At 34.0% G+C, this 25,663-nt stretch overlaps 1 protein-coding gene across 2 annotated transcripts in view; it reads left to right on the forward strand.

Moving 5' to 3' along the window:
- mAChR-A (muscarinic Acetylcholine Receptor, A-type) overlaps nt 1–23,802 on the forward strand; it is a 101,861-nt gene extending 78,059 nt beyond the window's left edge. For both annotated transcript variants that reach the window (XM_076119521.1, XM_076119520.1), the window contains exons 3-5: nt 7,395–7,503; nt 14,213–14,388; nt 15,384–23,802. In XM_076119521.1, coding sequence (XP_075975636.1) covers nt 7,395–7,503; nt 14,213–14,388; nt 15,384–16,164 — 1,066 coding nt within the window. In that variant the 3' untranslated portion in view covers nt 16,165–23,802. The remainder of the gene's footprint in view (nt 1–7,394; nt 7,504–14,212; nt 14,389–15,383) is intronic.
- The last annotated feature ends 1,861 nt before the right edge of the window (nt 23,803–25,663 follow it).

The raw sequence follows: 25,663 nt of genomic DNA on the forward strand, positions 1-25,663 counted from the left end.
TCAGAATCCCATACCAACGAGTGCCACTTACTACCTTTTGAAAAATAACGCGAGCCCTGTTCTCGCTCTTAACAATCAAATATCAACTCACAGTTAACGAGGGAAGATTCATAATCGCTTGGCGCACTACGTGTAGTGTTAACGTTTCGGATCGTGTCTTTGGAAATGAATCCGCGAGAGTACTTATTACGAAACCCCTATTTCGTGAGACCGTACGTTTTGTACACACAAGCGAATTACAGTCGTATTGTTGAGGAATTTGAGTTTATTTTCTTTTGGCAAGGTTGTGGTTTTTACGTCTACGTTCTGCGGTAGAGTTTTTCAGAGACGCTGAAATCGTTTTTCGGATAAGACGATTCATCTAAACGTTTTTTGCATCTTTGTTTTCTATTGTTTTGGGTTGTATTGTTGAGTTCTCAAGTTTGGTGACCCGTTTGGCCTTTTGGTAACTTACTGTTGAATATTTGTCGGTATTTAGCTGTCCCTTAGTGGAATTCGGTCACATAACAATAGTTTAATTATTTAAGAGGGTCACCAACAATGCGATTGTTCGCTTAAACTTTCACCTTTCATAAACTGTTGGGTTTTCTTTAATTTAGTAAACAATTATGTTGTTTTATTCACTAATTTTGAGTAGCCCTTTAAGTTTGGAAGCCTACTTACTGTGAGTAGGTTTTAAGTACTTTATAGGGCTAGTTTATTACGTAATATGGTTACAGGTTTCTCTTACGTAATTTTCACAGCTATTCGCTTAAAATTAGCCTAACGTTCGCTTATTTTATAAGCTTTTATAGCATTCTAAAACGAATGATTTCAAAACACTTGCAACCCGCAAATAAAGGACGTTTGATACCAAAATCATAATGGGTGACATTCCATAATCTGTAATTATTCAATGAAACTGACCAGCTTTAAAACTAGATTATAATAAAATCGTGTCAACACATTCCATCCCTTTCACCCAATCATCGAAACAACAGCACAAAAAGAGACAACAAGCATTCCAACACAATCGAATATGAATAAAGTCCGTTAATCCTTGCTTAGCTAGAGCTAGCAGTATCCATGAATATAACACTACGGCTGCAATCCGCTTGGATTACATACACTGATGCATAGAGCCTTGCTAATTAATGCATTGAAGAATGCAAAGAGCTTGCGAGCTAATTAATGCTTTTATCGACAAAAGGAACGATTTTTATTGAGACCGTTTTATTGGCTGGACTGGATGCCGTATTGTATGCGACTACCGCAAAGAGGATTTCTGTTTAAAATTCAGGTTAGGCTGAATAGTTATTTCGTCTAGCAATTCTTGATGATTGCCTTGAGTTCGGAAGTTGAATTAGGAGAAAATTATGAAATGTGATTGAGAGTTCACGTCCTTTCATAAGGACGAATAATTGTGAACGGCGAAAACAATATCAATGTTAATTACGTACCTCTTTTGCGATTCGCAAGTGACAAAAGGAACGGTGTTCATTGAGACCGTTTTATTGCCTGGACTGGATACCTCTATGTTGTATGCCACTACCACAAAGGGGATTCCTATTAAAAAAACAGGTTAGACCAAATAGCTATTCCGTCTAGCAATTCTTGATGATTGCCTGCAGTTCGGAAGTTGAGTTAGCAGTTATGAAATAGCCGTTCGGAGTTCGGTAATGTGCTCAAAAGTTCACGCCCTCATAAGGACGAATAATTATGAACGCAAGGGGTTTATATTTTTTTGACATCATCATCATGTAATAGTCGTGATGTTATCTCTTGTATATAAAAATTAGTCGCCAAATTTTAGACTAAGCGTAAAACTTAAGAATAGCTTAACCAATTCAACTTATTGTTCTTGTCTTTATGACACGGGAAAGGCTTATTTTTAGAGAAACATATCAAAGAAACATGCTAAGGAACTTCGTGGGTAATAGTGCAATACTCTCATCAGTAAACTAGAATAATATCCTACTAAATCCCTGACACAGATTTCAAGCAAAGATAAAGACATTTCCCGTTTAACGTCCCAATTTACTTGCATTTAAAACATGGCAGGTCGACGTAAAATCTTGGTAACTACCTCGGAGTTTAAGCTCGTAAAATTCAATAGTTCCTCCACAATTAAACGGGAGAGACAGTTTTAAAGTTGTAAATAAGTGTGTGGAACTAAAGTTGCGCAGACGTTGTGCACACAACTTAATGGCAATTTGCTGAGTCTTAGAAAGTAGGGATGCGAATTAAATGTCGATGCTTTGGAAAACTCGATGTTTGACATCAAAGTTATAACTATTATGATTTATCGGTGTACGAAGTTTTAGTATCGATAATTTTTAAAAGGTCGGTACGTAATTTGTTGATATGTATCAAATTAGGCTAGGTAAGGACCAACAGTGAGGCCTTGCACAATGCGTGAATGTACCTACGTACTAAAATTAAATCCATTACAGTTTTCCGAAAACATTGATGTTGCGATTCATGTAGCATTATATCCTTGACGTTGATTTTTATTAAATGTATCTCAACGATACATGAACTCTCTTTATTATGAAAGCTTGCTTTTTATACGGTTGCTTTAACAACGTTATATTTGTTTCGGATATGGTTACAAACTTTAATTTAACAGAATTTTATTTCGGATATCCTTTAGTTTCGGTTACTAACATCCCTGGTCCCGTACTTAGAAGTGCTAACTGTAAGTTAGTTAGTTTACGATGTGTTATTGGCTTTATGTGTGTAGTTTTCGGCGTGTAATAGATCTCGGGAATGGATGTGGGGTGTGAATTACGAGAGATAGATGTTAGTAGTGCGGTGATGTATCAGGGTAGTGTTGCAGTAAATACTCGTTTGTTGCTTACCCGGTGAAACTAGGCTAGACCTGCATATATATTTTATAATGGGATCGGCGGAAAAAAAAGAATCATAATTTGCTTAGTTTTTTGTGTTTTTGTAAGAAACGTACAAATTATGTTGCATAATAGGTACAGGCATATAAGTAAAATTGTGTATAAAAAAAGTATGACTAGTCACTTTTTTATGTGGGACCAATGGCTACTTTTACTTACTACTTACTTACGGCTTTTACTCGCTGAAAATTTCTAACTAGTAACTTACTTACTAGTAAATTTGCAAAGCCGATCAATATTTAGTTGTCAATATACGAAAATAAATGCCTACTTCTGATATTTACCTATATTATTAAATACAGTTCTAAGACTGTTCATTCAACTGTTGATGTATGATATTTTATTTCAATTATTTATGCCTATGTAAATAGACTTTAAATTAATCGTCATCATTATTTGCAGCCCGGAGACGCCCTCTTTTGAGTAAGTGCAAATTAATGGAACCATTTAAAAGTCAAATCCGCCTGAATCCATTTCCTGCACATATACGTTTCTTTTTTAATATTGTGCGAGTGGATTTATTGATTGATAACGGTACTTGCTTGGATAGTATGTTAACCCTACAAAACTAGATAAACAGTCCCACATGCCCATATATTTTTCTCCTTTAAGCGCTACGTTGAAGACCCTGAAAAAAAAAACTATTGGAAATAATATGAATTTAGTCTATTGTGTATTGTTATAACGATAACACGGTAAAACCAACAAAAATAGTAACATATAAAGTCTTATTCTTTATATTTGTACCAACGTTTTTGTAAAAAGACTGTACTAAAATCCTCCACCTGCAGAAATATTTCAAATGCACTGTTTTAACTGCAACCTTGCAAATAAAGCACAAAATTACCACCCAAAACACGAACCGGAGATTTCCTCACGACGTTTTAAAAGCCCTATAACATTACCAACTATCACGCTGGTCGTTGCACCCTCGCTGTACCTGGCACATGGCCAGCTCTATGGCACATTTATGTGGTTTTGATTATCCACTGCTGGACATTAACTTGTAATATGATCATGATAATAAGGGGTAAATGGTAAGTATGGTAGTTGGCCAAATTTTTATTGAGGCTGTCTGAGTCTTTTTAGTATTATTGGGAATATAAGACCTAAGTTTTAACCGCATAATATAGGACTATCTCAAAACCAATGAAAATGTGTTTTGAATTAAATAGGTGTGATTATAGTTTCATTTCTCTTTCGTATCTAGTTTCAAAAAGGAGAAGAATCTACGTCTTTTGTTTAAGTGGAGATTCTATAGGAGAGCTGGGGGCAAATTATAGGCCTCAACTTAAGTAATTTTAACTATCACATGCTCGCTAGTCACTAGCCTCGCTATAGTTCTTACTGTAGAAAGCCGCGCTACAGGTAGGGTTATATTTCTTTACAGGCGGTGTGTGAAGGAAAGAACGCTGCAATGTAAAGCCTCCTTTTTCTAAACACTACGCACTGTACTCTCCTGAATACTAATGAATTACATGTTTCAGTCGCACTAGTTGCGAGTTCATTAACGAAACATGAGTTTTCTGCTCCCTCCCGTCATTTCAGGAAATGTTTTCTAGGTTATACTGGGAGTTAGAAGGTATAAAGTGCTGTGTAACATTATGTTATGTAGTTTTAAGGAGTCTGTATAATTGTGGATAATTTCTTTGCATAGAAATGGAGTTAGTTTCAAAAATAACATATTTTGTCCTGTAAAAATAAGTTTTTTCTGGTTCTGGTAGATTTTAAGCTAGCTTAATTGTATACAATATACTTCTTATAGTACAACCAATAGGTAAGTTTCAGCATCAATCTTCTTTATCTCGCTAACTGGATTGACGATCTGCGTATCGCAATGGTATTATGGTCTTTACTTCGGCAGAATTCTCGAATCTGTTACCACTACCATAAAATGCTTATTGGGTCAATTTCAACATGATTTAGATCTATCTAAATGTATAGTGGTTTTGGGTATAGTTGTATTTTAAGGTGAAACTCTAAGAGACAAAAAACATGTCAGGGTGTTCATTCTAACTAGCCTTTAAAAACCAATATAAATTGCGCTAAAGACTACGTTACATTGATTAAGCAACGTCACAACACCGAAAATAAAATACGTTTAAGAAATCACCGTCAAATTGCAGTTTCCAAAGTAATAATAAATTGTGTGAAACTTTCAGTACTTTTTCAATGTCCAAACTTTTGGAGTCATTTGATTCACATTGACTGCCTCTGTGGCATAGTCGGCAGTATATCAGATTGCTGACCACGAGATCCAGGATTCAACTCCCAGTCCAGAAAAAGTGCTATTGGTATTTTTTCTAATTTGAATTAGATTATTCTATAGGTATTTCATACACCTCTGCCTACACCTACGCGTATAACAGGCGTGATATTTTGTATGTATGTTATAATTGTTGTTGTGATTTTGTACTCTAATTACTTATAAGCTTTGTGGGTAATTTGTGTACAGTTGTTTTATACACACATATATCTTTGACGCTATTTTTATTAATTAACGTTTACATACTATACAATAACGTTATTCATTACGATGCCTGCTAAAGGTTTTTTTATGAAATTTCGGTCCCCGGATACGGGTGTTTTATAACATCATTATATCTGTTTCGAATACGGTTACGAAAATAAGAATTTGAAAAAAATTGTGTGATAAAAAAGGATTGAATAACGATTTCTTTACTCTGTCTCCATCTGAAATTCAACTCAAAATTTTGCAACAGACAGAAATTTATTTCGTATATCCTTTAGTTTCGGTTACATAGGTCCATCCCTGGTCCCGTACTTAGAAGTGCTAACTGTAAGTTAGTTAGTTTACGATGTGTTATTGGCTTTATGTGTGTAGTTTTCGGCGTGTAATAGATCTCGGGAATGGATGTGGGGTGTGAATTACGAGAGATAGATGTTAGTTGTGCGGTGATGTATCAGGGTAGTGTTGCAGTAAATACTCGTTTGTTTGCTTACTCGGTGAAAATAGGCTATGTTTGAGACTTTGCCTGGATATATATTTTGTAACGGGATTGGAAAAAAAATTGAATCATAAATTGCGTTTTTTTTGTGTTTATGTATAAATCGTACAAATTATGTTGCATAATAGGTACAGGCATATAAGTAAAATTGTGTATAAAAAAAGTATGACTAGTCACTTTTTTATGTGGGACCAATGGCTACTTTTACTTACTACTTATTTACGGCTTTTACTCGATGAAAATTTCTAACTAGTAACTTACTTACTAGTAAATTTGCAAAGGCGATCAATATTTAGTCGTCAATATACGAAAATAAATTCCTTCTTCTGATATTTACCTATGTATTAAATACAGCTCTAATACGGTACATTCAACTGTTGATGTATATTTTTTTTCTATCGTATATGCCTATGATAATGGACTTTAAATTAATCGTCATCATTATTTGCAGCCCGGAGACGCCCTCTTTTGAGTAAGTGCAAATTAATGGAACCATTTAAAATTCAAATCCGCCTGAATCCGTTTCCTGGACATATAAGTAGTACATATACGTTTTTTTTTAATATTGTGCGAGTGGATTTATTGATCGAAAACGTCACTTGCTTAGATAGTATGTTAAATCTATCAAAACTAGATTACCAGCTCCATATCTTTAAGTGCTACATTGAAACCCCTGAACATGAAAAATAATTGGAAATAAATTAAATTTAGACTGTGTATTGTTATGACGGCAACACGGTTAAATCAATACAACAAAACAAAATTTTAGTCTTTTTCAATATCTTGTACCAACGATTTTGTAAAAAGACTGTACTAAAATCCACCACCAGTCCAAGAAAAAAATATTCTTAAATGCACTGTTTTGACTGCAACCTTGCAAATAAAGCACAAAATTACCATCCAAAACACGAACCGGAGATTTCCTCACGACGTTTTAAAAGCCCCATAACATTACCAACTATCACATTGGTCGTTGCACCCTGGCTGTACCTGGCACATGGCCAGCTCTATGGCACATTTATGTGGTTTTGATTATCCACTGCTGGACATTAACTTGTAATATGATCATGATAATAAGGGGTAAATGGAAAGTATGGTAGTTGGCCAAATTTTTATTGAGGCTGTGTAAGCTTTTTCTAATATGAGACTTTAGTAATTCAAAGGAATAGCATTTTTTTTCATATCCGTTTTTTGAAATAAATTAACTGCTCTCACAAGACAATCTTTCGCTAGATCTGGTAGGCAATTTTAAAATTATTAGGCCAGCTGCTTTCACTAGGCCACTGAATACTTAATAAACATTCGATAAAGAATAAAAATTAGACAATAAAATAAGAAAAACTGCACTGAACGCCAAAGATTAATGCATACCTTACCGACTAGTCTCACCTAAAAAAGCACCGGCCCCTTTCACGACACAGTCTTAGCCCCCTACAAACAAAAGAGCAACAATTTTCCTAACAATGAGCACAAAGATTTTCACCTACATACTTTCTATTATAAACCTGTTTATTAATGATGATTGTATTGTTAATAGTGACGAGACGAGAGAAGTGGACGGTCGTGCGCGCTCGGAGTCCGGCGATGCTGACTCCGTGTACCATGTGAGAGGCGCGCTGCACGATCAGCGGTGGAGAGATAACCAGGTGAGAAACTACAGTCATTTTATTAAGGATAAGAGCACTGCTAGCTAACTGGTAGAAGTTGGAACCTCCCTTGCAAGTGCCTCCAAATTTCGAACCTGAGGCCACACCAATGATTTTTCAAAGTAATGTCTGTATTAGAAATAATTATCAAATCGTGATGCAACCTTGCATGTCTGTGAATTCTTTGGAAAATTTCTTGAAGGGATAAGGCCTTGAGTCCTCCACGCTGGCCAAACGAAGCTAGAGACTTTCATTTCATTGCAACCTGACACTTCACATTATTTTTAATGTTATTTTTCCTTATTCCGAATTGATACCAAAATCTTAGGTCGCTACGACTAAGTCTAGCAAGTGTCTGATAAGTTACAGTTAGTTTATCTACCATTCATAATGATCAGATGCCACCATAGTGTGGTAGTATAGACTACATGCCTGGCTTAACTTTCCCAAAATCAATTAACTTAAAGCAAGATACATTTTACTAGGAATTTGTTTCTTATTCAAACGTTTATATGAATAAAGGGTCACCCATCACTTATGTATGAGACAAAGTTAATTAATTAGATGCATTTAATCAGTAGCACATTATACTGTGAATCTATAACACACAAGAAAAGGTCAGCATCTCACATTTGACCATAAAATGACGCTGGAACTTACATTTACAGATTAAACGGTCTTCGTAGCATGATGTTAGTGGTTCGATTCCCACACAAAACTAATATTTATTGCGTTGTTTGTATGTTTGTAGAAAACACCGCTACGTAAATAATTGTTAGTATTGTCAGAAAGTTGGTCTACAACCGAAAAAAGATAAAGAAAATACTAGGAAAAACTGACTTACATACATACACACATAATATCACGCCTTATTCCAATAGGGTTACGCAGAGCCGAAAGAACGATTTCGAAGAAACTGTTGATCGATATTTAATTTAAAAACCCTATTAAAAAGGTCCCATTTAAAGTTAAAACTTAGGGTCACAGAATCAAAACCAGCCACAGTATAAACAAGGCAATTCAATTTGTATTTCACGAACAAACAGACAAACACAAACGTCTTCTGGAACAATGGAAATTTAATAAGCGCAACATAGCAGAACAAAGATTTGAAACTGAAATAATACGATGTTGAGGAAACGTGAAACTCAAGCGAATAAATTGAATTGTTAGCGAGATGCGCTACAACTTGACTAAATTAACGTACACTGCTGCATTTTAAATGAAAACTTTTGCCTTTTGCTAATAGGGAGTATTCACTACGGGTAATAACGAAAATGTGTTTTGAATTAAATAGGTGTCATTATAGTTTCATTTCCTTTTCGTATCTAGTCTCGAAAGGTACTTAAATCTACGTGTTTAGTTTAAACCGGGAGCCTATTGGAGAGTTTTAAGCAAAGGTATATAAGGTCCCAGCTTTAAATGTCGGGACGGGTTTAAGTGAAATGGTGTTTTATGAATACCTTAATAAGTCTATGAAAATCGAGATACTATTGGAAATTGTCCTATTTTCGACAACCTGCTAACTATCGACAATTTTTATATGAATAACTGATCAGTGCCTCTAGCGGACTTTGCAAAAACTATTTAGCGCTAGTCACTAGTCCTACTATAGTTTTAGCTGTAGAAAACAGCACTACAGGTAGGGTTATATTTCTTTATAGTCTGTGTGTGAAAGAAAGCTGCAATGTAAAGCCTCCTTTTCTAAACACTACGCACTGTACTCTCCTGAATACTAATGAATTACATGTTTCAGTCGCACTAGTTGCGAGTTCATTAACGAAACATGAGTTTTCTGCTCTCTGCCGTCATTTCAGGAAATGTTTTCTAGGTTATACTGGGAGTTAGAAGGTATAAGGTGCTGTGTTACATTATGTTATGTAGTTTTAGGGAGTTTGTATAATTGTGGGTAATTTCTTTGCATAGAAATGGAGTTAGTTTCAAAAAATACTTATTTTCTCCGCTGTAAATGAGTTATCGCACTTTTCTTAGCTAACTTAATTTTACAAGATATACGAGTGTCCAGGGAATTGCTAGTTTGATAATTTACATAATTGCATAGAAGACTACGTTAAACTTACTTAGTGACGTCACAACACCCAAATCAAAATACTTTTAAAAAATCACCGTCAAATTGCAGTCCCCAAAGTAATAATAAATTGTGTGAAACTTTCAGTACTTTTTCAACGTCCAAACTTTAGAAGTCATTTGGTTCACATTGAATGTTGTTGACTGCCTCTGTGACTCTGTGGCGCGGTCGGTAGTATATCTTATTGCTGATCAAGACGTCCCGGGTTCGATTCCAGGTCGGACAAAGTATTAACTAATTTGAATTAGATTATTCTATAGGCATTTTTTATTTTACCTCTGCCTACACCTGCGGGTATAACAGGCGTGATATTTTGTATGTATGTATGCTATAAAGTTGTTGTGATTTTGTGCACTAATTACTTATAAGCTTTGTGGGTAATTTGTGTACAGTTGTTTCATGGTTGCGGTTTCGAAAGCGAGAGAGAAGGAGGTTTACCGGCCTGGAAATAGTGGGGTAGAGGGTTAGAATTATGCTCTAGGCTTACATACTGTTGTTGGTGTTTGGGTAACGTTGGGTAAAGCGTAAGGGCTGGTTATGTGTGTTCTTATTTGTCAAGGTTTTTCGTTCTTGTAATTCCGTAGTTTGTATACTCAAAGGTATAAAAACATAGTTTATTAATGTGTCGGTTCAATGAAAAACGAGAGGTTTTTTTGCTGAATGCTATTAATACTTATCTATAATGACACGTATCTTTTCTTTGGGTACTTTTATAGAAAAACCTTTTAGTACTTTGACATCTGCAGCTGCGTAAAGTACCATTCTGATCACTTCCGCCTTTTTTAAACATTGGGTTTTATTTTAATATAGGAATAGGAAGTTAGATACTAAATTAATGGGACAAGCAGAGTGTTTAAAATGCAAATAGCGACAAAAGTTAATTTAAAATTAGTTTGTCATGATCAATATTAGTTAATTTACAATATTATCTATATCGAGAATTGTCTGTTGTTGTGTACAAATGATTGCTCTCTAAATAATTCTCAATTTACGTGCTCATTGCAAATGGAAATTATTTTGTTGGTGAAACTAATTTATAATATTGAGCTGCGGATATAGTTTATACTGATATTATAAGTAATTAAGTGTGCACTGTGCAATGTTTTAAAAACCGAAACACTTTTTTTATTGTTATGTCGAAAGTTAACCAATAGCTTCACACACAGAAATATATGCGCGTTTTTACTAAAAAGTTAGAGTTATTCTCTAAAGAAAAAAAAGAAAATTAAAAAAAAATATTGTATTTTGACAACTTCTAGGTATATTAAAGACAAAAATAAATTGTAAAGCAATAATCTTTTAATAGTAAAGATCCCACCAAATTTTCCAACAAATAAGACCAATATAATCACCTAATTAATTTACCATAATGACGTCACATTCATAAAGTACATCAAACATAAGTACTACCATTCATTAGTGGAACTCCTTAGAAAACGCACTGAAAGACATGATCCGAACTTGTAAGGGGGACTTATTATACACAAATATCAAAGCAAGTTTATATTTCCTTGTGAGCTCTGTGGTACGGTAATGAACAGTCACGGGTTTGATTCGTATCGAGTACTATCGGTCTTTTCTAATTTACATTTGAAAGTGTCTCAATAGTAGCACGTGGTAACGTGCCTGGTAAATTGCTCGCCCGCTATTACATGGGATTAACAATGTTAATGGCGAAACGTGGGTGTATTTCATACACCTATGCCTGCACCTTTGGGTGTAACAGGCGTGATAATATGCGTTATACTTGCACAAAATGTTAGCTATGGTCTCAACTTCTTGTATTTCTAAAGTAAACATAACATAGAGTATTATATTAATAAAGTGAAATAACCCAATAGTAAAACAGAATCGAAATAATTTTAAATCGCTGTTCAATTTATGAAACAAAATCGAATAATCGCATTGTATTGCCTATAGCTGCCCATAAATCCTTTCGCTCTAAATTTCACACATACAAGAGATTTTCACACTGCCCAATCATCCACAAATGCAAAATGTAAATTGTATTTTAATACTAAACTGATATACTAGTTTTAGCCCATGGTTTTATTTATTTATCATTTCAATTCAAGGCATCAATATACATAAAAATTAGTTGCTGTTCGTTAGTCTCGCTAAAACTCGTGAACGATTTGGCTAATTTTGGTCTTGAATTATTTGTGGAAGTCCAAAGAAGGTGTAAAAGGTGAATAAATTTGAAAATGCTATATTAAATAAAAACAAGAAAGCGTGAGCGGAGCTGCACGGGTCAGCCAGTAATGAATATAAACTACAGTTAATTTCACAATTTAGAAGATAATGCATATTAGGAAAGTAACAAGAAGTTTGTTGTTTACAGTCTAATGAGCAAATAACTGATTTGAACCTTTTACATGAATGCAAATCGATAGATTACATTTGGGGGAAGAATTCTCTACTTCTTTTCCTTGAAGGGAGGCGAAAAGGAGATGAAGAAAAACATTGTTTAAAGTAACTAATTTTCCATATAATTGTAGCCAATTTCTTTAACGAGTAGTGTGTAACTTACTATATTAATTTAGTTCAATAAAGATTTTATTAAGTACTTTACCTTAAATATTAGTTCACACAAACAGACAAAAACCACTGGTTTTCATAGTTAAAACATTGTTATGAATTTATATCAGTACAGCAAAATGCACCGGTATTTTATGATTCCAATTATTCGCTCGTTTATTTGGCGTTATTAATTGTAAGCCGATTTCAAGATTTATGTTGAAATTTGTGTTCGTGCTACACAAATGATCAGTTTAAATCGTAATTGTGTTGAACTGATGAAAGTTAACTGTTATTTTGTAAAACTTAAGCTATTAGTTTATTTTAATACCTTCGTTTTAATTTTTTGTGTATATAATTAACCTTTAATATTTTGAGATGTAATAATTACATAGTTCTGTGAGACTGGAAGCCGACTTCAGCGTGGTTGGAAGAAAGGCTTAGCTGACATGATAGTCTTTAGTATTTTGGAAATAAGTACCAAGAGCCACTGATTGTAGGTACTTTAATACTACTCGTTACTTTATATTAACTTAAGACTACAGTTTTTCTGCAGTTTACTTAGCTTAACTGCTGTTTACAGAGAATTTAGCAAGCTAAGATTATGTCATGAGTGATGACATACTTTACTTTAAAAGAATATCGTAGACAAAACTAATGGCAAAACTTAGTAATTAAATAAACGAACTTATCAAAACCCCTGAATCCATTCTGCAATAGGAAGCCAAAAGATTCAAACAACATATTCAGTCACTCACTTTCATTCTTAATGTTATGACACTAAGGTTTGTTTTCCAATGGCCAGTGTTTAAGGATAACATGGTTTGAGCTTATGATGTTGGGTGCATGCCAAGTGCAGCGCTTCGAGCGAACATTTGGCACGAAACGTCAGAACCGATTGTAACCGATGTGGAATGCGGCTTCCAGTTTGGCTATCATCAATTTATTGCTGTGTACTCCAATATATTGGTTCAAATTATCAATTACTAAGTGTCGTAGATGGTTGGTTGAATGGAAATGTATATGGCTAGAACATTTAGACGTGATAATAGCTGTCATAGATACTAATGTGGCGAAGCAAACCTGAAGTTCTCGCACAATTTGATCGGATACAGAGAAACTTGTTGAGTCATAATTGTTCAGACTGGTATGTTCAAACGTGGTTAGTCATTTTAAAAATATGGAAATCCCGAAGATAAAGAGTTAAAGAGAGGTTACATGTTACACGTGTCATAAAAGAGGCAACCTAGTCGTTTATAAATAAACCAGTTTGGTATAATGAGTTTAACAGGACGACATAAAATTAAGCTACTAATATACCAGACAGTATTAAACAGATCGTTTTTAATTTGGATTTAGCGTAAAAACTCTCACTTAATTACAAATTCTATTTGTTTTTTTACTTCAATCACAAAAGCTTCCGGTCTCGTCAAAACGAATTCCCAAAGAGCTCCAAATGCCTTTTAAGACTGGCCACTTAGTAAAAAATTTCAACCAAAGCAAAAGAGTTTTAAAATTGTTTTCTTACCTTTGCTTTTTGTTGATCAGAAAAACAAAAGCTAAATGTCCTTGTTTGTTTTTCAACTTCAATTGTAGCGGCGAGAGAAATATGATTATTGTTCTTTCCACTTTGGATCGGGTTGCAAAGTGCAAAATTACAATAATTCAAAGCTGAACTCGCTGGGTGCAAAGGGAAATGGGATTGTTTGAAGTCTCGTTGTCTTTTATTGTGAAAACAGACCCAGCTTTTACACGTAAATTGCGGTGCAAAGTTTTTCTCGGGTCGAGTATTGAATTAGACCTTACTGAAATGTAGAACTCTGAGGACTTGCGGAATCATTGTGATATTCAGAGTAAAACTGTGCATTGAAATATTTTATGAATCTGGAAGCCCTGTGATCTTATATCGCTCAAACTATTTACAAAAATTTTTATGTCACCTGAAAAAAAAATACTAAATTGCAACACTAATAATACGAGTATAAGCAAAATGCACAGAATCGCTACTGATAAAAGAAGAAAATAAATTCAATCTGTCTTTGACACCTGATTATAATTGTGACAAATCAGATCACTATTAAATACCCTTTTTTTTGTTCGTAGACTTCAAGCGCTCGTCGTCCAAAACGCGGCTGGGGTGCTGTAAGAGCCTGGTGCGTCGCGTGGTGGCACTCCGGCCGCGAGGACCTTGAGGATACGGAGCCGGAGGAGGAGCCTTCAGACCCTGGGTACGCCACACCCGTGTCTGTGGAGACGCCACTTCAGAGCTCCGTATCCAGGTACAATTTTTATCACAGTAAAGCATTTCTGGAACAGTAGCTTGTAGTTGAAGCAAGGAGTGAAGTGGTGATACTTCCGAAGTATTAAGCTTGAAGGACAACTGTATTCTTCAAGAACTTCATTGGTCTTCGAGAAGAGGTAAGTGTTTTATGAACATTGACTAATTGCAGTACGTACTGCTGCCATGGTCAGCTAAGATGCAGGACCGAATGTGCTGTAATTTATATCTTCCTGACTATGAGGACCTTAATGTGATGAATTGAAGAGAAAACCTTATTCAGGAGACATTTAAAAACATTTTGTATCTGGGTGAATAAATAAATAGTAAATAGGTACTATCCATGTAGCGTATAGAATACGTTAATTGTGTGGCAAAACTGATAGATTTAAAATAGATATACATCTATGACTCTATTATTGAAAGCGACAACCAGAGCGAGAACGCAGACTACGCCTGATATATAAACAAACCCATCAAACAAATACCCTTTAATGATTTAACCAAACGCAAAAATAACATCCAAAGTATCTTTGACCCGCTCCCAAAACTGTAGCGGCGCATATTTTAACCCAAACTGGTACCCTCAACATCCAACTAATAAAGCTGGCAAATCCCTTAATCTCAAAGTGCCCAGATTTAATCTATATAAATAAATACGTTGACAACGAGACATCAGTAACTGTCGCCCATGATAATCTTACAAAGGTGCCCCCAGAGACTCCGAGCCACCGCTAATAACTTGGACCCTTCGGCTGAGGACACTCTTGTAATGTTATTAAATAAATAACTAACTTTAGAAATATGAAGGTTCTATTATAGAGGATATTGCAATTTGTAGAGGTTGATGAGAGGGTACCGAGGCTTAAGATGTTGTTTGATAGCCTTGTTATGAAATTGAGACTTTACATGCGAGGGTCGTTTTGAAAAGATAGACAAAATAATTGACTTTTTGAAACATTCTTTATTTCTACTAATACTTACTTTCTTTAACAGATGTACGTCATTGAACGTCATCAGGGATCCCTACGCGACTCGAGGAGGTTCGAGTGGTTCAGGCGGCGACGGCGGCACCTCTCCCCTCCGTCGCACCTATGACCCTCCCTCCAACATTCCTGCGGCTCGCGACAGCCGCTCTCTACCACCTAACACTAGGATCAACGCCACTACCTCACCAGCACCCAAGTCTGCCTCCGCGGACTCCGTCTACACTATCCTTATTAGACTCCCCGACGCAGACACTGAGAGACCAACGATCAAAATGATCACAGAAGAATCCCCTCCATCGAATACCACTAGACCCCATTTCAGACCGACGAGAGGGGATTCAGAACTAAATCTGCATCCCGCAGGACACCAAGCGTTGACTAGAAGGACTTCTCACATTCAAGATGTGAGAATTCCTCTAAACGCTAAAATAATACCTAAACAATTAGCAGGTAAGGGGATAGCGAAACCTGTGAAGAAGAAAAAGACGCAAGAGAAAAAACAAGAGACGAAAGCTGCGAAAACGTTGTCGGCTATCCTTCTATCTTTTATTATCACTTGGACGCCGTACAACGTCCTAGTGTTATTGAAACCTTTGACTTCGTGCACTAAGTGTATTCCTGACGAACTATGGTCGTTCTTCTACGCACTTTGTTATATAAATTCGACGATAAATCCTATGTGTTATGCTCTTTGTAATGCTACGTTTAGGAGAACGTACGTGCGGATTCTGACATGCAAGTGGCACAATAGGAATAGAGAAGCGATGACTAGAGGTGTGTACAACTGAACTGATGAGCTTCGGTATTTGAATTATTTGTCTTTCAACGGTACCAAAATGTAAATTGCCCAATTTTGGTACCTGTAACTTTTCGAGTTGATATATGAAATTGCTGGTCGATTTTTATGAAAGGACTTCGTTTGATCACATTCTTAATGACAGTTTGCTAATAATGGGACGTTTTTGTAAGAGTTTTTCGTTGTGTTGCCAGCATTAACATGTATGAACTCGGATTAAATTAAAATTGCCCTCATAAAACGTGAACTAAAATGGATCGCTAATGGCGGTAAAGCCCATATTTATTGGGAACGTACATTTGTTTTGTCCATTGAAACGATTAGTTGTGAGATTTTCATTTCGATTAGTGAGTTGACCGTCCCGTCCATATAGTCGTATTATTTGTAGTTGTGTGGTAATATTTCGTTTTGTCAATCGTTTGTTATTTTATTTTTCGTTTTTGAGACGTTCTTTGTGAAGTTGTAGAGTTCATTATTGATGAAAAAATCTTAAGCGAAACGTACCTGAATTTGTTAAAAATCTGCTTGGTAACCCAATTACAATCCAAACTTATAAAAATAGAAGTATTTAATGAACTAAGCAAAAAATCAATACAAAAAGCTTTCGTGAATCGCTACACAAAGAACGTCCTGTCTTCTCCTGTTATAAGAAGAAGAGGAATTATTTGATTTAAAGCAAAAGTAATAGCAAAAGATAAATGCCAAGATATATTAAGAGTGATTAGTGTTAGAGCTACGAAGCTGATCTAGCGGTAAAAATGGTAGTTGTCAAACAATCTAGTCACACGGACGCCACGGGAACACGAACAAGCAATTTGAGTTGTTTTTCAAACATACGAACGCTTCGGATTCGTTTTACCCAATATGGCGACGGAATGAGTCCGCGGTTTCGAGTTTTCGAACGTTTGAAATTCGAGTAAGTTCCGTTTCACGTTGTAAACAATGACTTTGCAAAAGCACTGAATTGTAAAACGTTATAGGAAGTTCCGTATCTCGTGTTTTCGTGTCGGAACGTTATTGGAGGTGTTCTCTAGTCAGATTTCTCTACAGTGTTCCGGATAAGGTTTGAGCTTTTAGGATTAATATCGACGAATTTAGATCACGGATTTCTTTGAAAGATATTTTCGAAAATTCCTCAGTTTATTAACGCCTTGTATTATATATTTTTTGTAGTTAGAAAACGCTTGTGATCGTCGGAATTCTTGCTAAATAACATTCTTTGCGTCACGTTTTTAAAACATTCTTTAAATTGATTTTTAATATCGATGAAATACTTTGCTAAGAGCACATTCCTCCTAGTTTTTCTGTTCAAAGTGAACCGTTATTGCTTTGAAAGTGTTCAGTTTGTTTTAAATGTCTAGAAGAGCGAGCGTAGCATTTACAAATTGCATCATATTAGTGCGCGCGTCAGTGTTTGTCGTACTAACAGTTATAAGAGAGAGTCCTGAGCCTTTTTTTCAAGTACTAAGTGTATTTCATCATCTATTTTATTTAAGTAAGTTTTATAATTATAGAAATTGTAAGCAATACTCAAACTATTACTCGAAATAACTATGAATGTTTATACCTATGATAATTTTAAGGTTTCAAAATTGACCATTTTAATAGTAAATTTTCTTTATCGTGCGTTCTCTGTGATTTTCATTCAGAATCAACGTGACAGCGTGAGGTTCATATCTGAGTATATAACTATTAATTCATACAACGATTTCTAATCATACGCCTACTACTTATTATATATCGTTTTATCTCACTCTTCGGCGAATTTTATGGATATTACGGAATCTATTATTCCTTTTAATGTCGTCATTTAACTATCACTATTGTGATAAAGTTGTGAGAAATGAATAGTGAGTTAAAATGATAATCCAATTTTAATTCATCGCTAATCTTACCCGACAACGTTTAATTATAATAAAATATGTGTCAAAGTAGATAAAGTGGAATATATTCATTGAATTCTAAATATATGTATGTATTTTAAAATATATGAAAGTATTGTAAATAAAACATTTAATTCGGTATGTTAAGTCTATGACATTTGTATCGACATTATAAATTATAATAAATAGTATATATGTATTATACAATTAATTACTGAATGTGTGTGTAAGTAGCACGTAAGGTATGTGTAATTGTGTAACATATACAGTACATCAATCTATGAGTGTCGTACAACGTTCCTTTGTTGTGAATGAGGTTTTATTAACCTATTAATTATTACATATATGTATGTGTAGACATAGATAATCTATTATTATATCAAATGCAATTTACATTTAAGTCCTAGATTTGAATAATACCAAATTTTATACAAATTACGAGGAGAATTACGCATTTTATTTGAAACACATAGCGCCTTATTACAGACATAGTTAAGTAAATATATAATAGTCACGACACCAATTATAACCCAGGAAATATATAGCAGTTCACAGATTTATATTTTAAAAATGTTTTGTACATGAAATAGATCCTATATACATATGTAAGTAGTATATATATTACGTTAATATAACCAAATATATCTTAATTCCTGATGGAAACCGTGTTTGAAATAATATAGAATATAATAGATGTTGTGCGTTTTTAAACTTTTTGATAAAGACTACGTAATTGTATTTACCTGAATAAACTTATCTGCTGCTTTTTTCAAAGAATAATTAACTGAAAACTTAGCACAGATCTTTTGGAGATGCGGACATTGGCTTACAGAGGGACAGAAACCCAAATAACTTTTATGACCACGTCGTCATTAGAGCGATAATCGCATGCAATGATTGTTGCAAACTCTTTGTTTGTGAACTACAATAAGTCTAAAACCGCAGACGATTTCGGTCCTTTTTCGCTCTGTCCGTAGCGTTATCAATCGCGTTCTTATCTGTGTCTTTCTGTATAATAGTTGACTTTTCTTAATATACTGCTCTAAATACATTAATATATAGTTGTAACTGTGCATTTTGAGAACAGTTACTTGAAAGAAAATTCACAAGAAAGAATTTTCTCGCTTGAATCTCCTCATTTCATATCGCAAGGAATAAAAATATTTGCGTGGCTAGTCACAATGTATTTTTTCAGTAATCTGGTAACTACAATGTATCATACAAACATGTAGTATACATATGTATATGACAACCTATGAGTTCAAAAATATATTTAACTGAGCGTAGTAGCAAATGCAAGGGAGGTAAAAATAATTTGGTATCTAAAATGCACAGATTTCAACTATATGTTAATAAAATTCTTCCTAATAGTGCTTATTCTGAATACACGATAAAGAATCCAGTGCCTAACTCAGTACCTGTATTTTTGAAGTGAGAAAGCAATCAAGCAATAAAAATAATGCACCACATTATTAGAATGCGTAATTCTACCATAACACCTGAACAACCCGATTGTATTACGAATACAATATATTATGTACATATATCACTATATATATAATACAAATATTATTTTTTTGTTATCCGGACTATAGATATATATGTACGATTCCTTTACTAAGGAAATCTATAGTCTTTAACCAGGAAACCTTTGCCTAGCAGAAGGACAGCCATGGATAAAAATAGATACAGTGCATGAACATAAAAGTGAATGTCATAATTTAAATTTAAACAGTAAAAGAGAGAACATTGTCTGAACTGACCGGGTATTCCTGGGTTTGCTTACAAGGGCTCAAAGTAAGCTCAGTAATGCCCGGTCATTTCTGATTTTATCAAAAGGTTCAGATACACTCTATTACATATATTATATATTATCTAATATAAATCAGAATATTTGCAATGGTAGCCCGTAGTTAGGTAACGTGCCCGGTAAATGGCAATACGCTCGCCCCCTAAAACATGGGACTAACATTCTTAATGGCTAAACGTTAGTGTATTTCATACACCTCTGCCTAAATCCTTGGGGTATATAACCGGTATAACATTATGTATGTATATATGTAAGTATATAATTATATGTATGAATGTATCTAATAATATAATTTGTAACATAATAATTGTATTCGTAACGATCGTGGTTATATTTCTAATTCCTAAAAGTATTGTCAATGCGCACAGTAAAATTAGTTAAAACGTATTTTTTGTGGGTGTCCCTTTAACCTAGATTTCTAGACCGAATTGTTTTGTAGGTTATCTTGTAGATTAACACTTTGAAATGTCAAAAAACTTGCAATATTGAAATTGTAAATCATCAAATATTTAATAGTTGAAATAAACCTGCGAAAGGAAATCAATTAAACTTACTATTGAGAATGGCGTTATGGCGTTCTTTGATCTCTGCCTACCCCATGGTAAAAGGGCGTGTTTTTATGTTTGTACATACATACACTAAAAAAATTAAATGACAGATAAAATCAAAAAAATATGGCGAACGAAGAAAATATCAACAGTGCAGGAATTAAAAAAAACTTGATTTGTACAATTTTAATATTGCAAGCTTTAAATTTGAATCCCGAGTGTATATAATAATAGTTGACAGTACAAAACAGGGGCTTCTCATCGCCCTCACACATTCCTTAACATTGTCCTTTACTGTGTTATACCGTTCTGTGAACATTCCAACATAGAGCGACTTAGTACTCAACCGGTAGGCTTTAAACTTTCAGTTAAACAACAAAAATAAAATAAACTTTTGTTCCGTTTCCTAAATTTTCAAAGTCTTAGGCTCTTCGCCCACGGCGGCTTTTTAAAGCGATGCAAACGCGATGCAAACGCGTTGCAAACGCGATGCAAACGCGATGCAAACGCGATGCTGTCGCGCGTAGCATCGATACAGACGCAAAACAGTCGCTAGTTGTAAAGAAACAATTTTTGTTTGAATGAAATGTTGAAATTATATCCTACCGGCTGTACTCTGTCGCTCTACATTAAAATAATTTATTTCGTTGCATAATACTTTAATATCGCATATTCAGGTATCATAGGAGAGTCTTGAAGACTTCTTGTATATTGCTAGATATTTAAGTACCTACATCTCGATGTTAATAATTTTTACATTTTAAATCGTAATAGTTTTATTCTTGCTTTGCAATTATCACTTTGTTTCAATTTCTTATCATTCGGCCCTCATAACATAAGCATATAACTATTGGGGCTTACGTCGAACAACCTTAATAGGTAGTGATTTACAATATTCTAAAGATTTTCGCCTGTTTTATAATCCAGGTAACGCATTTTTGTCATAAATATATTAAATGTGAAATCAGATGTGATTATAAATGAACGTGGAACATGTGCCAAACAGTTATATACAATATAATAAATATTATTATGTGTGGAGCTCAAATAATCAAAGTGACCGTAGTAAATAAACGCGTAGTGGATTTATTTAAAGTTGTGAAAGTTTTTCAATTTTACGTAACTAAGAGTGCATAGCTAGCGAAATTCATAGTATTAAAATACAGTACAGTCATGAAATAAGTTCCCGATACGCCTCAGTCGCCCGCTGTGAATACATAAATATGAGAACTTTATTTTTGTGATTACTTTATTTAATGAATGCCATGTAAATCGTATTTAACATAATATTCATCATAATTTTTGTAATGTAAGTGATAGGTATCTCAAATATTTTGAAAACATAAATTATAATGAAATTTGTAATGAGTTATTCATTATTGTAATGAATTTAACCACTGCTGGTGTGGTTTAAATATCCATCAACAAAATAATTTTCATTCCACAAGTGAACATTTAAGCGTTAATGATTCCGTTCAATGAATATTGTATGTAGTATTTCCTACTACCTCAATAATATGCATTAAGCGCAAATCCTGCACCTGTAGCTTGATTCTCTTCCACTATCGACTACCGACAACCAGCTGGCTGTCGAGAAATTTTGTATGAAATTCTGATCAGCGCCTCCAACGGGCGTCATAGGAAATGTTTTGGCAACACATTTTAAATGTCAAACTTTTGATGCTCGACATGTATCGAATGTAGAGAATCGCGCTACAGTAACGCTACATTTTAGTGCCAAATATAAAAATATCTCATAAATATTTGAAATGCCTGTATTTTAACGAATCCGGTGTTTATTAACAACATTTTTAGATGTCGATTTTTTAAAATCATTAAACTAATGACAAGGGAGTAAAACGAACTGAACTATTTAATTAAAAAAAAGTATTGACGTGTATTTGTAGTGTTGTAAAATAAATAAAAAAATAATGGAAACTAAACTCAGCAAATAAGTATGATAGATATTCGATGGGATTTTGCATGAAGTAAGATTAGAACAGTGTTGAGATAACAGCAACAAAATGGGATTATTTGCTTTACCTGTCGTCAAACATTTTAAATGAAAAGTATTTTCCTTGAATTACATTTATTTATTTAAAATTACGAGTGACAGGCTTTGAAACGTTATTATGCGAGTTTTAAAAGGAGCTGCCATTAAAAGGCTTGAATTTTGTGTTCAGCTTTTTCGTCTCTTCATTGAAAACTTTAAAAAGGCTTAACAAGCCTGAAAGTAGTTATTGTTGGTTCCAGGACAGTTGGTGTACAAACTGAGAGCTTATTATCCTTTGAGCAAAGAAGTTATCCGATGGCCCTTGTTGACTTACTACTGACGGGATTACAATGCCTTTATGCTTTAGGTACTTTATTATTTTTCTTTTTAAACTTCAAATATGGCTTTATATGTAGATTTGAGTACTTATCGGTCTATGAGTTTTCAACTAATATGAGCCATTTCCGAAACTGTGGTAATGGAATAAATAAATAAAATTTGCTGTTATTGCTGTTTAAACTTACAAAGCGTTAACTTAATTAATACTAACTAACTACTAATGTTGTATTTAACTTAGTATATCGGCGTTCGATTAAAAAACAGGTTGTCTTTCGACATGGGCCACCTCTAAAAAATCAATTTCTTCCTAACTTTTGCTACTTGAATCTATTCCGGTCCGTACCGGTCCAGAATGGATCCTGTGGAAGTTATTAAAATTTGATTAGTGTTTCTGTTCATAATAACGGACAGCATTTGTTTAGTTGTGAAAATTGTACATGAATATGTATGATGCATTTAAACAACTCCAACTGTGTATTTTGAAGCGTTAAATTAAACTACTGCCATCTATTGTTCAACGTTTTACGCTATCGTGAATTACACTCATTATTGACACATACATTTCAAATATACAGACAGTTCAAATACAGTCTATTTGTATTTCCGCAGTTAGAACAATAATTGCGAATCTAATGAGCGTGTAATATGTCCGATGTGAAACGACCATTAATAAATTTTGCATGGAATAATTTTCATTTTCGCAAAAACGTTTCAAAGTTTGTCACCGACATGTTACCAAAATTTAGGTGAATTGTAATTATTTATAGTAATTTAAGTGTTATTTTGTCTTTAAGACACGTTGTGTTTAAAACCTGACCAAAATATTTTAACCTTCGTTATTCGGTATGTGGTGATTTTGACAGATTGTGTGTGAGATAAGAACGAAACGTGTCAAATCTTGCAATTTAAACAATTAGGATTTATTATTATCAATGTACAAGTTTAGTCATTCACGATGTATTTATTAATAAAGAAAAAATAAATAAATGTGGTTTTTTGTAAGTTATTTTAAAAATTAATCAATGTTTTTGTATAACCAAAGACAATAAAAATTTAACTAAAATATTGTGTTCATTATTTTGGTTCGAGTTCCATTTATGATTTTAAATTAAAAACGAAACTAATTTTTGTGTTCTATTTTTAAAATCCCCTGTTTATTTTTGTTTCTTTTCTATTATTTTTTAATTATAAGATGTTTATTTTGAAATGTTTTTCAGTATGTACTAATGTGGTTTACTAAAAATAACTCGATCGCCTTGATCATTTGAGGGTAAGTAAATGAACATGTAATTTAGCGTATGAGCGGAGGAAATCACGCAATCACATAGATCTTCTTGGCAATTAGATGTCGTAATTTATGAGATTAAAGTTATTACTAGCGAGCGTAAACATTCATGATAGTTAATAAATATTAAATAGGGGAGTAACTGCACATCGACAGAGGTAGTTATCGTAATTCTCCCAGTCTAGTTGACTGGGAGAATTACGATAAGATATTTCTTTAAAGTTTTGTATAAAATACACGATTCAGAAGCTCCATTTTATACGCTCGTAAATTGATCTATTGACATTTATAAATACTTAAAAACAGTACTTGCAAAGTCCGATATCAGTCAATGGTATAAGAAAAACAATAAGAGCATATTTACAAAATAACGTTTTTCTCTGAAAAATACTAATTATTAATAAATTCATAATTACATAAACATTAAAACAAAAAACAAGGAACTGAACCTAAAATGAAAAATATATTACTAAATGGTACCCAATATACAGAGTTACGAATAACCGGTTCCTTCATAGCTATAAAAGGTGTCTAAATTGAGCAGAATTTAATTCCCTAATAACCAGATTGTCTACGAGATTCGCGTAAATGGGTGTTCCCGGGGGCTTCCGTACAATACAAATTAAGTTAAAGGAAATAGTGTGCTCATTCTGACTCTATATGTCTCTCTCTAACACACTTATATGTAAGATTTCTCGCAATCATATTCGTATAGAGTAAAGATAATTTTTGCTTTTTTTTTGGATATAATAATAGCTAAAGATACCATCAATTGAACAATCAAACAGGCTTAAGAAAAATAAGCATACTTCTATCATGATTCTACTCAGTAATATCTTTCCATCTAACATTCTACAAATATTATAAATGTGAAAGTTTGTGAGAATGTATGGATGTTTGTTACTCTTTCACGCAAATACTACCGAACCGATTACAATGAAATTTGGTATGTTGAAGCTGAAGGTCCAGAATAACACATAAGCTACTTTTTATCCCGGAGTTCTCGAGGGATCGGCATTTACACAAGTTTCCACGCGGACGAAGTCGCGGGCTTCCTCTTGTACAGATATATTTGAAGATACCTTCCCTCTAAATTACATTTAACATGAAAATTTAATCGGTGTGTTATTGGATCGCGGATCGGTACGCGGCGGCAGTCGGCAGCGGAATGTTACCGCGGGGGGGAATTATCAAGATTGTGCGCATAGTACGAGTGGGTTGAACGATAGTACGGCTGATTTCTAATGCTTTTGATGTTAACTATTATATGAGTAGGGATGATAGACTTATGAGTGTGTGTACTTGTGATTGGGTGAAATTATACGCGCATGTGGACTAAGTACGCAATCGTCGTAGTAAATTACAAGAGGAAGTGTAAAAAGAGTATACATTTTTCTTTTAATATGCCATCAAATAATATCTGCTTACAACTGTTGTAATTGAGTGTATAGTGTTGTTGAAATAACTACGTTGGACCGTAAAACTATGTTTTCGACTTTGCTATGAAAGAGTTTGTGTAATCTTTTAAGTTATTGTTCACATTGTAAGTAATTGTGAAAGTAATTATAAGCTTTGTATAATTAAAAGTTGGATTTAGGACAAAGAAGTAATCATCAAGAATCAGTTGGTAACA

The sequence above is a fragment of the Anticarsia gemmatalis genome, chromosome 10 (genome assembly GCF_050436995.1).
Source record: "Anticarsia gemmatalis isolate Benzon Research Colony breed Stoneville strain chromosome 10, ilAntGemm2 primary, whole genome shotgun sequence".
NCBI lineage: Eukaryota > Metazoa > Arthropoda > Insecta > Lepidoptera > Erebidae > Anticarsia > Anticarsia gemmatalis.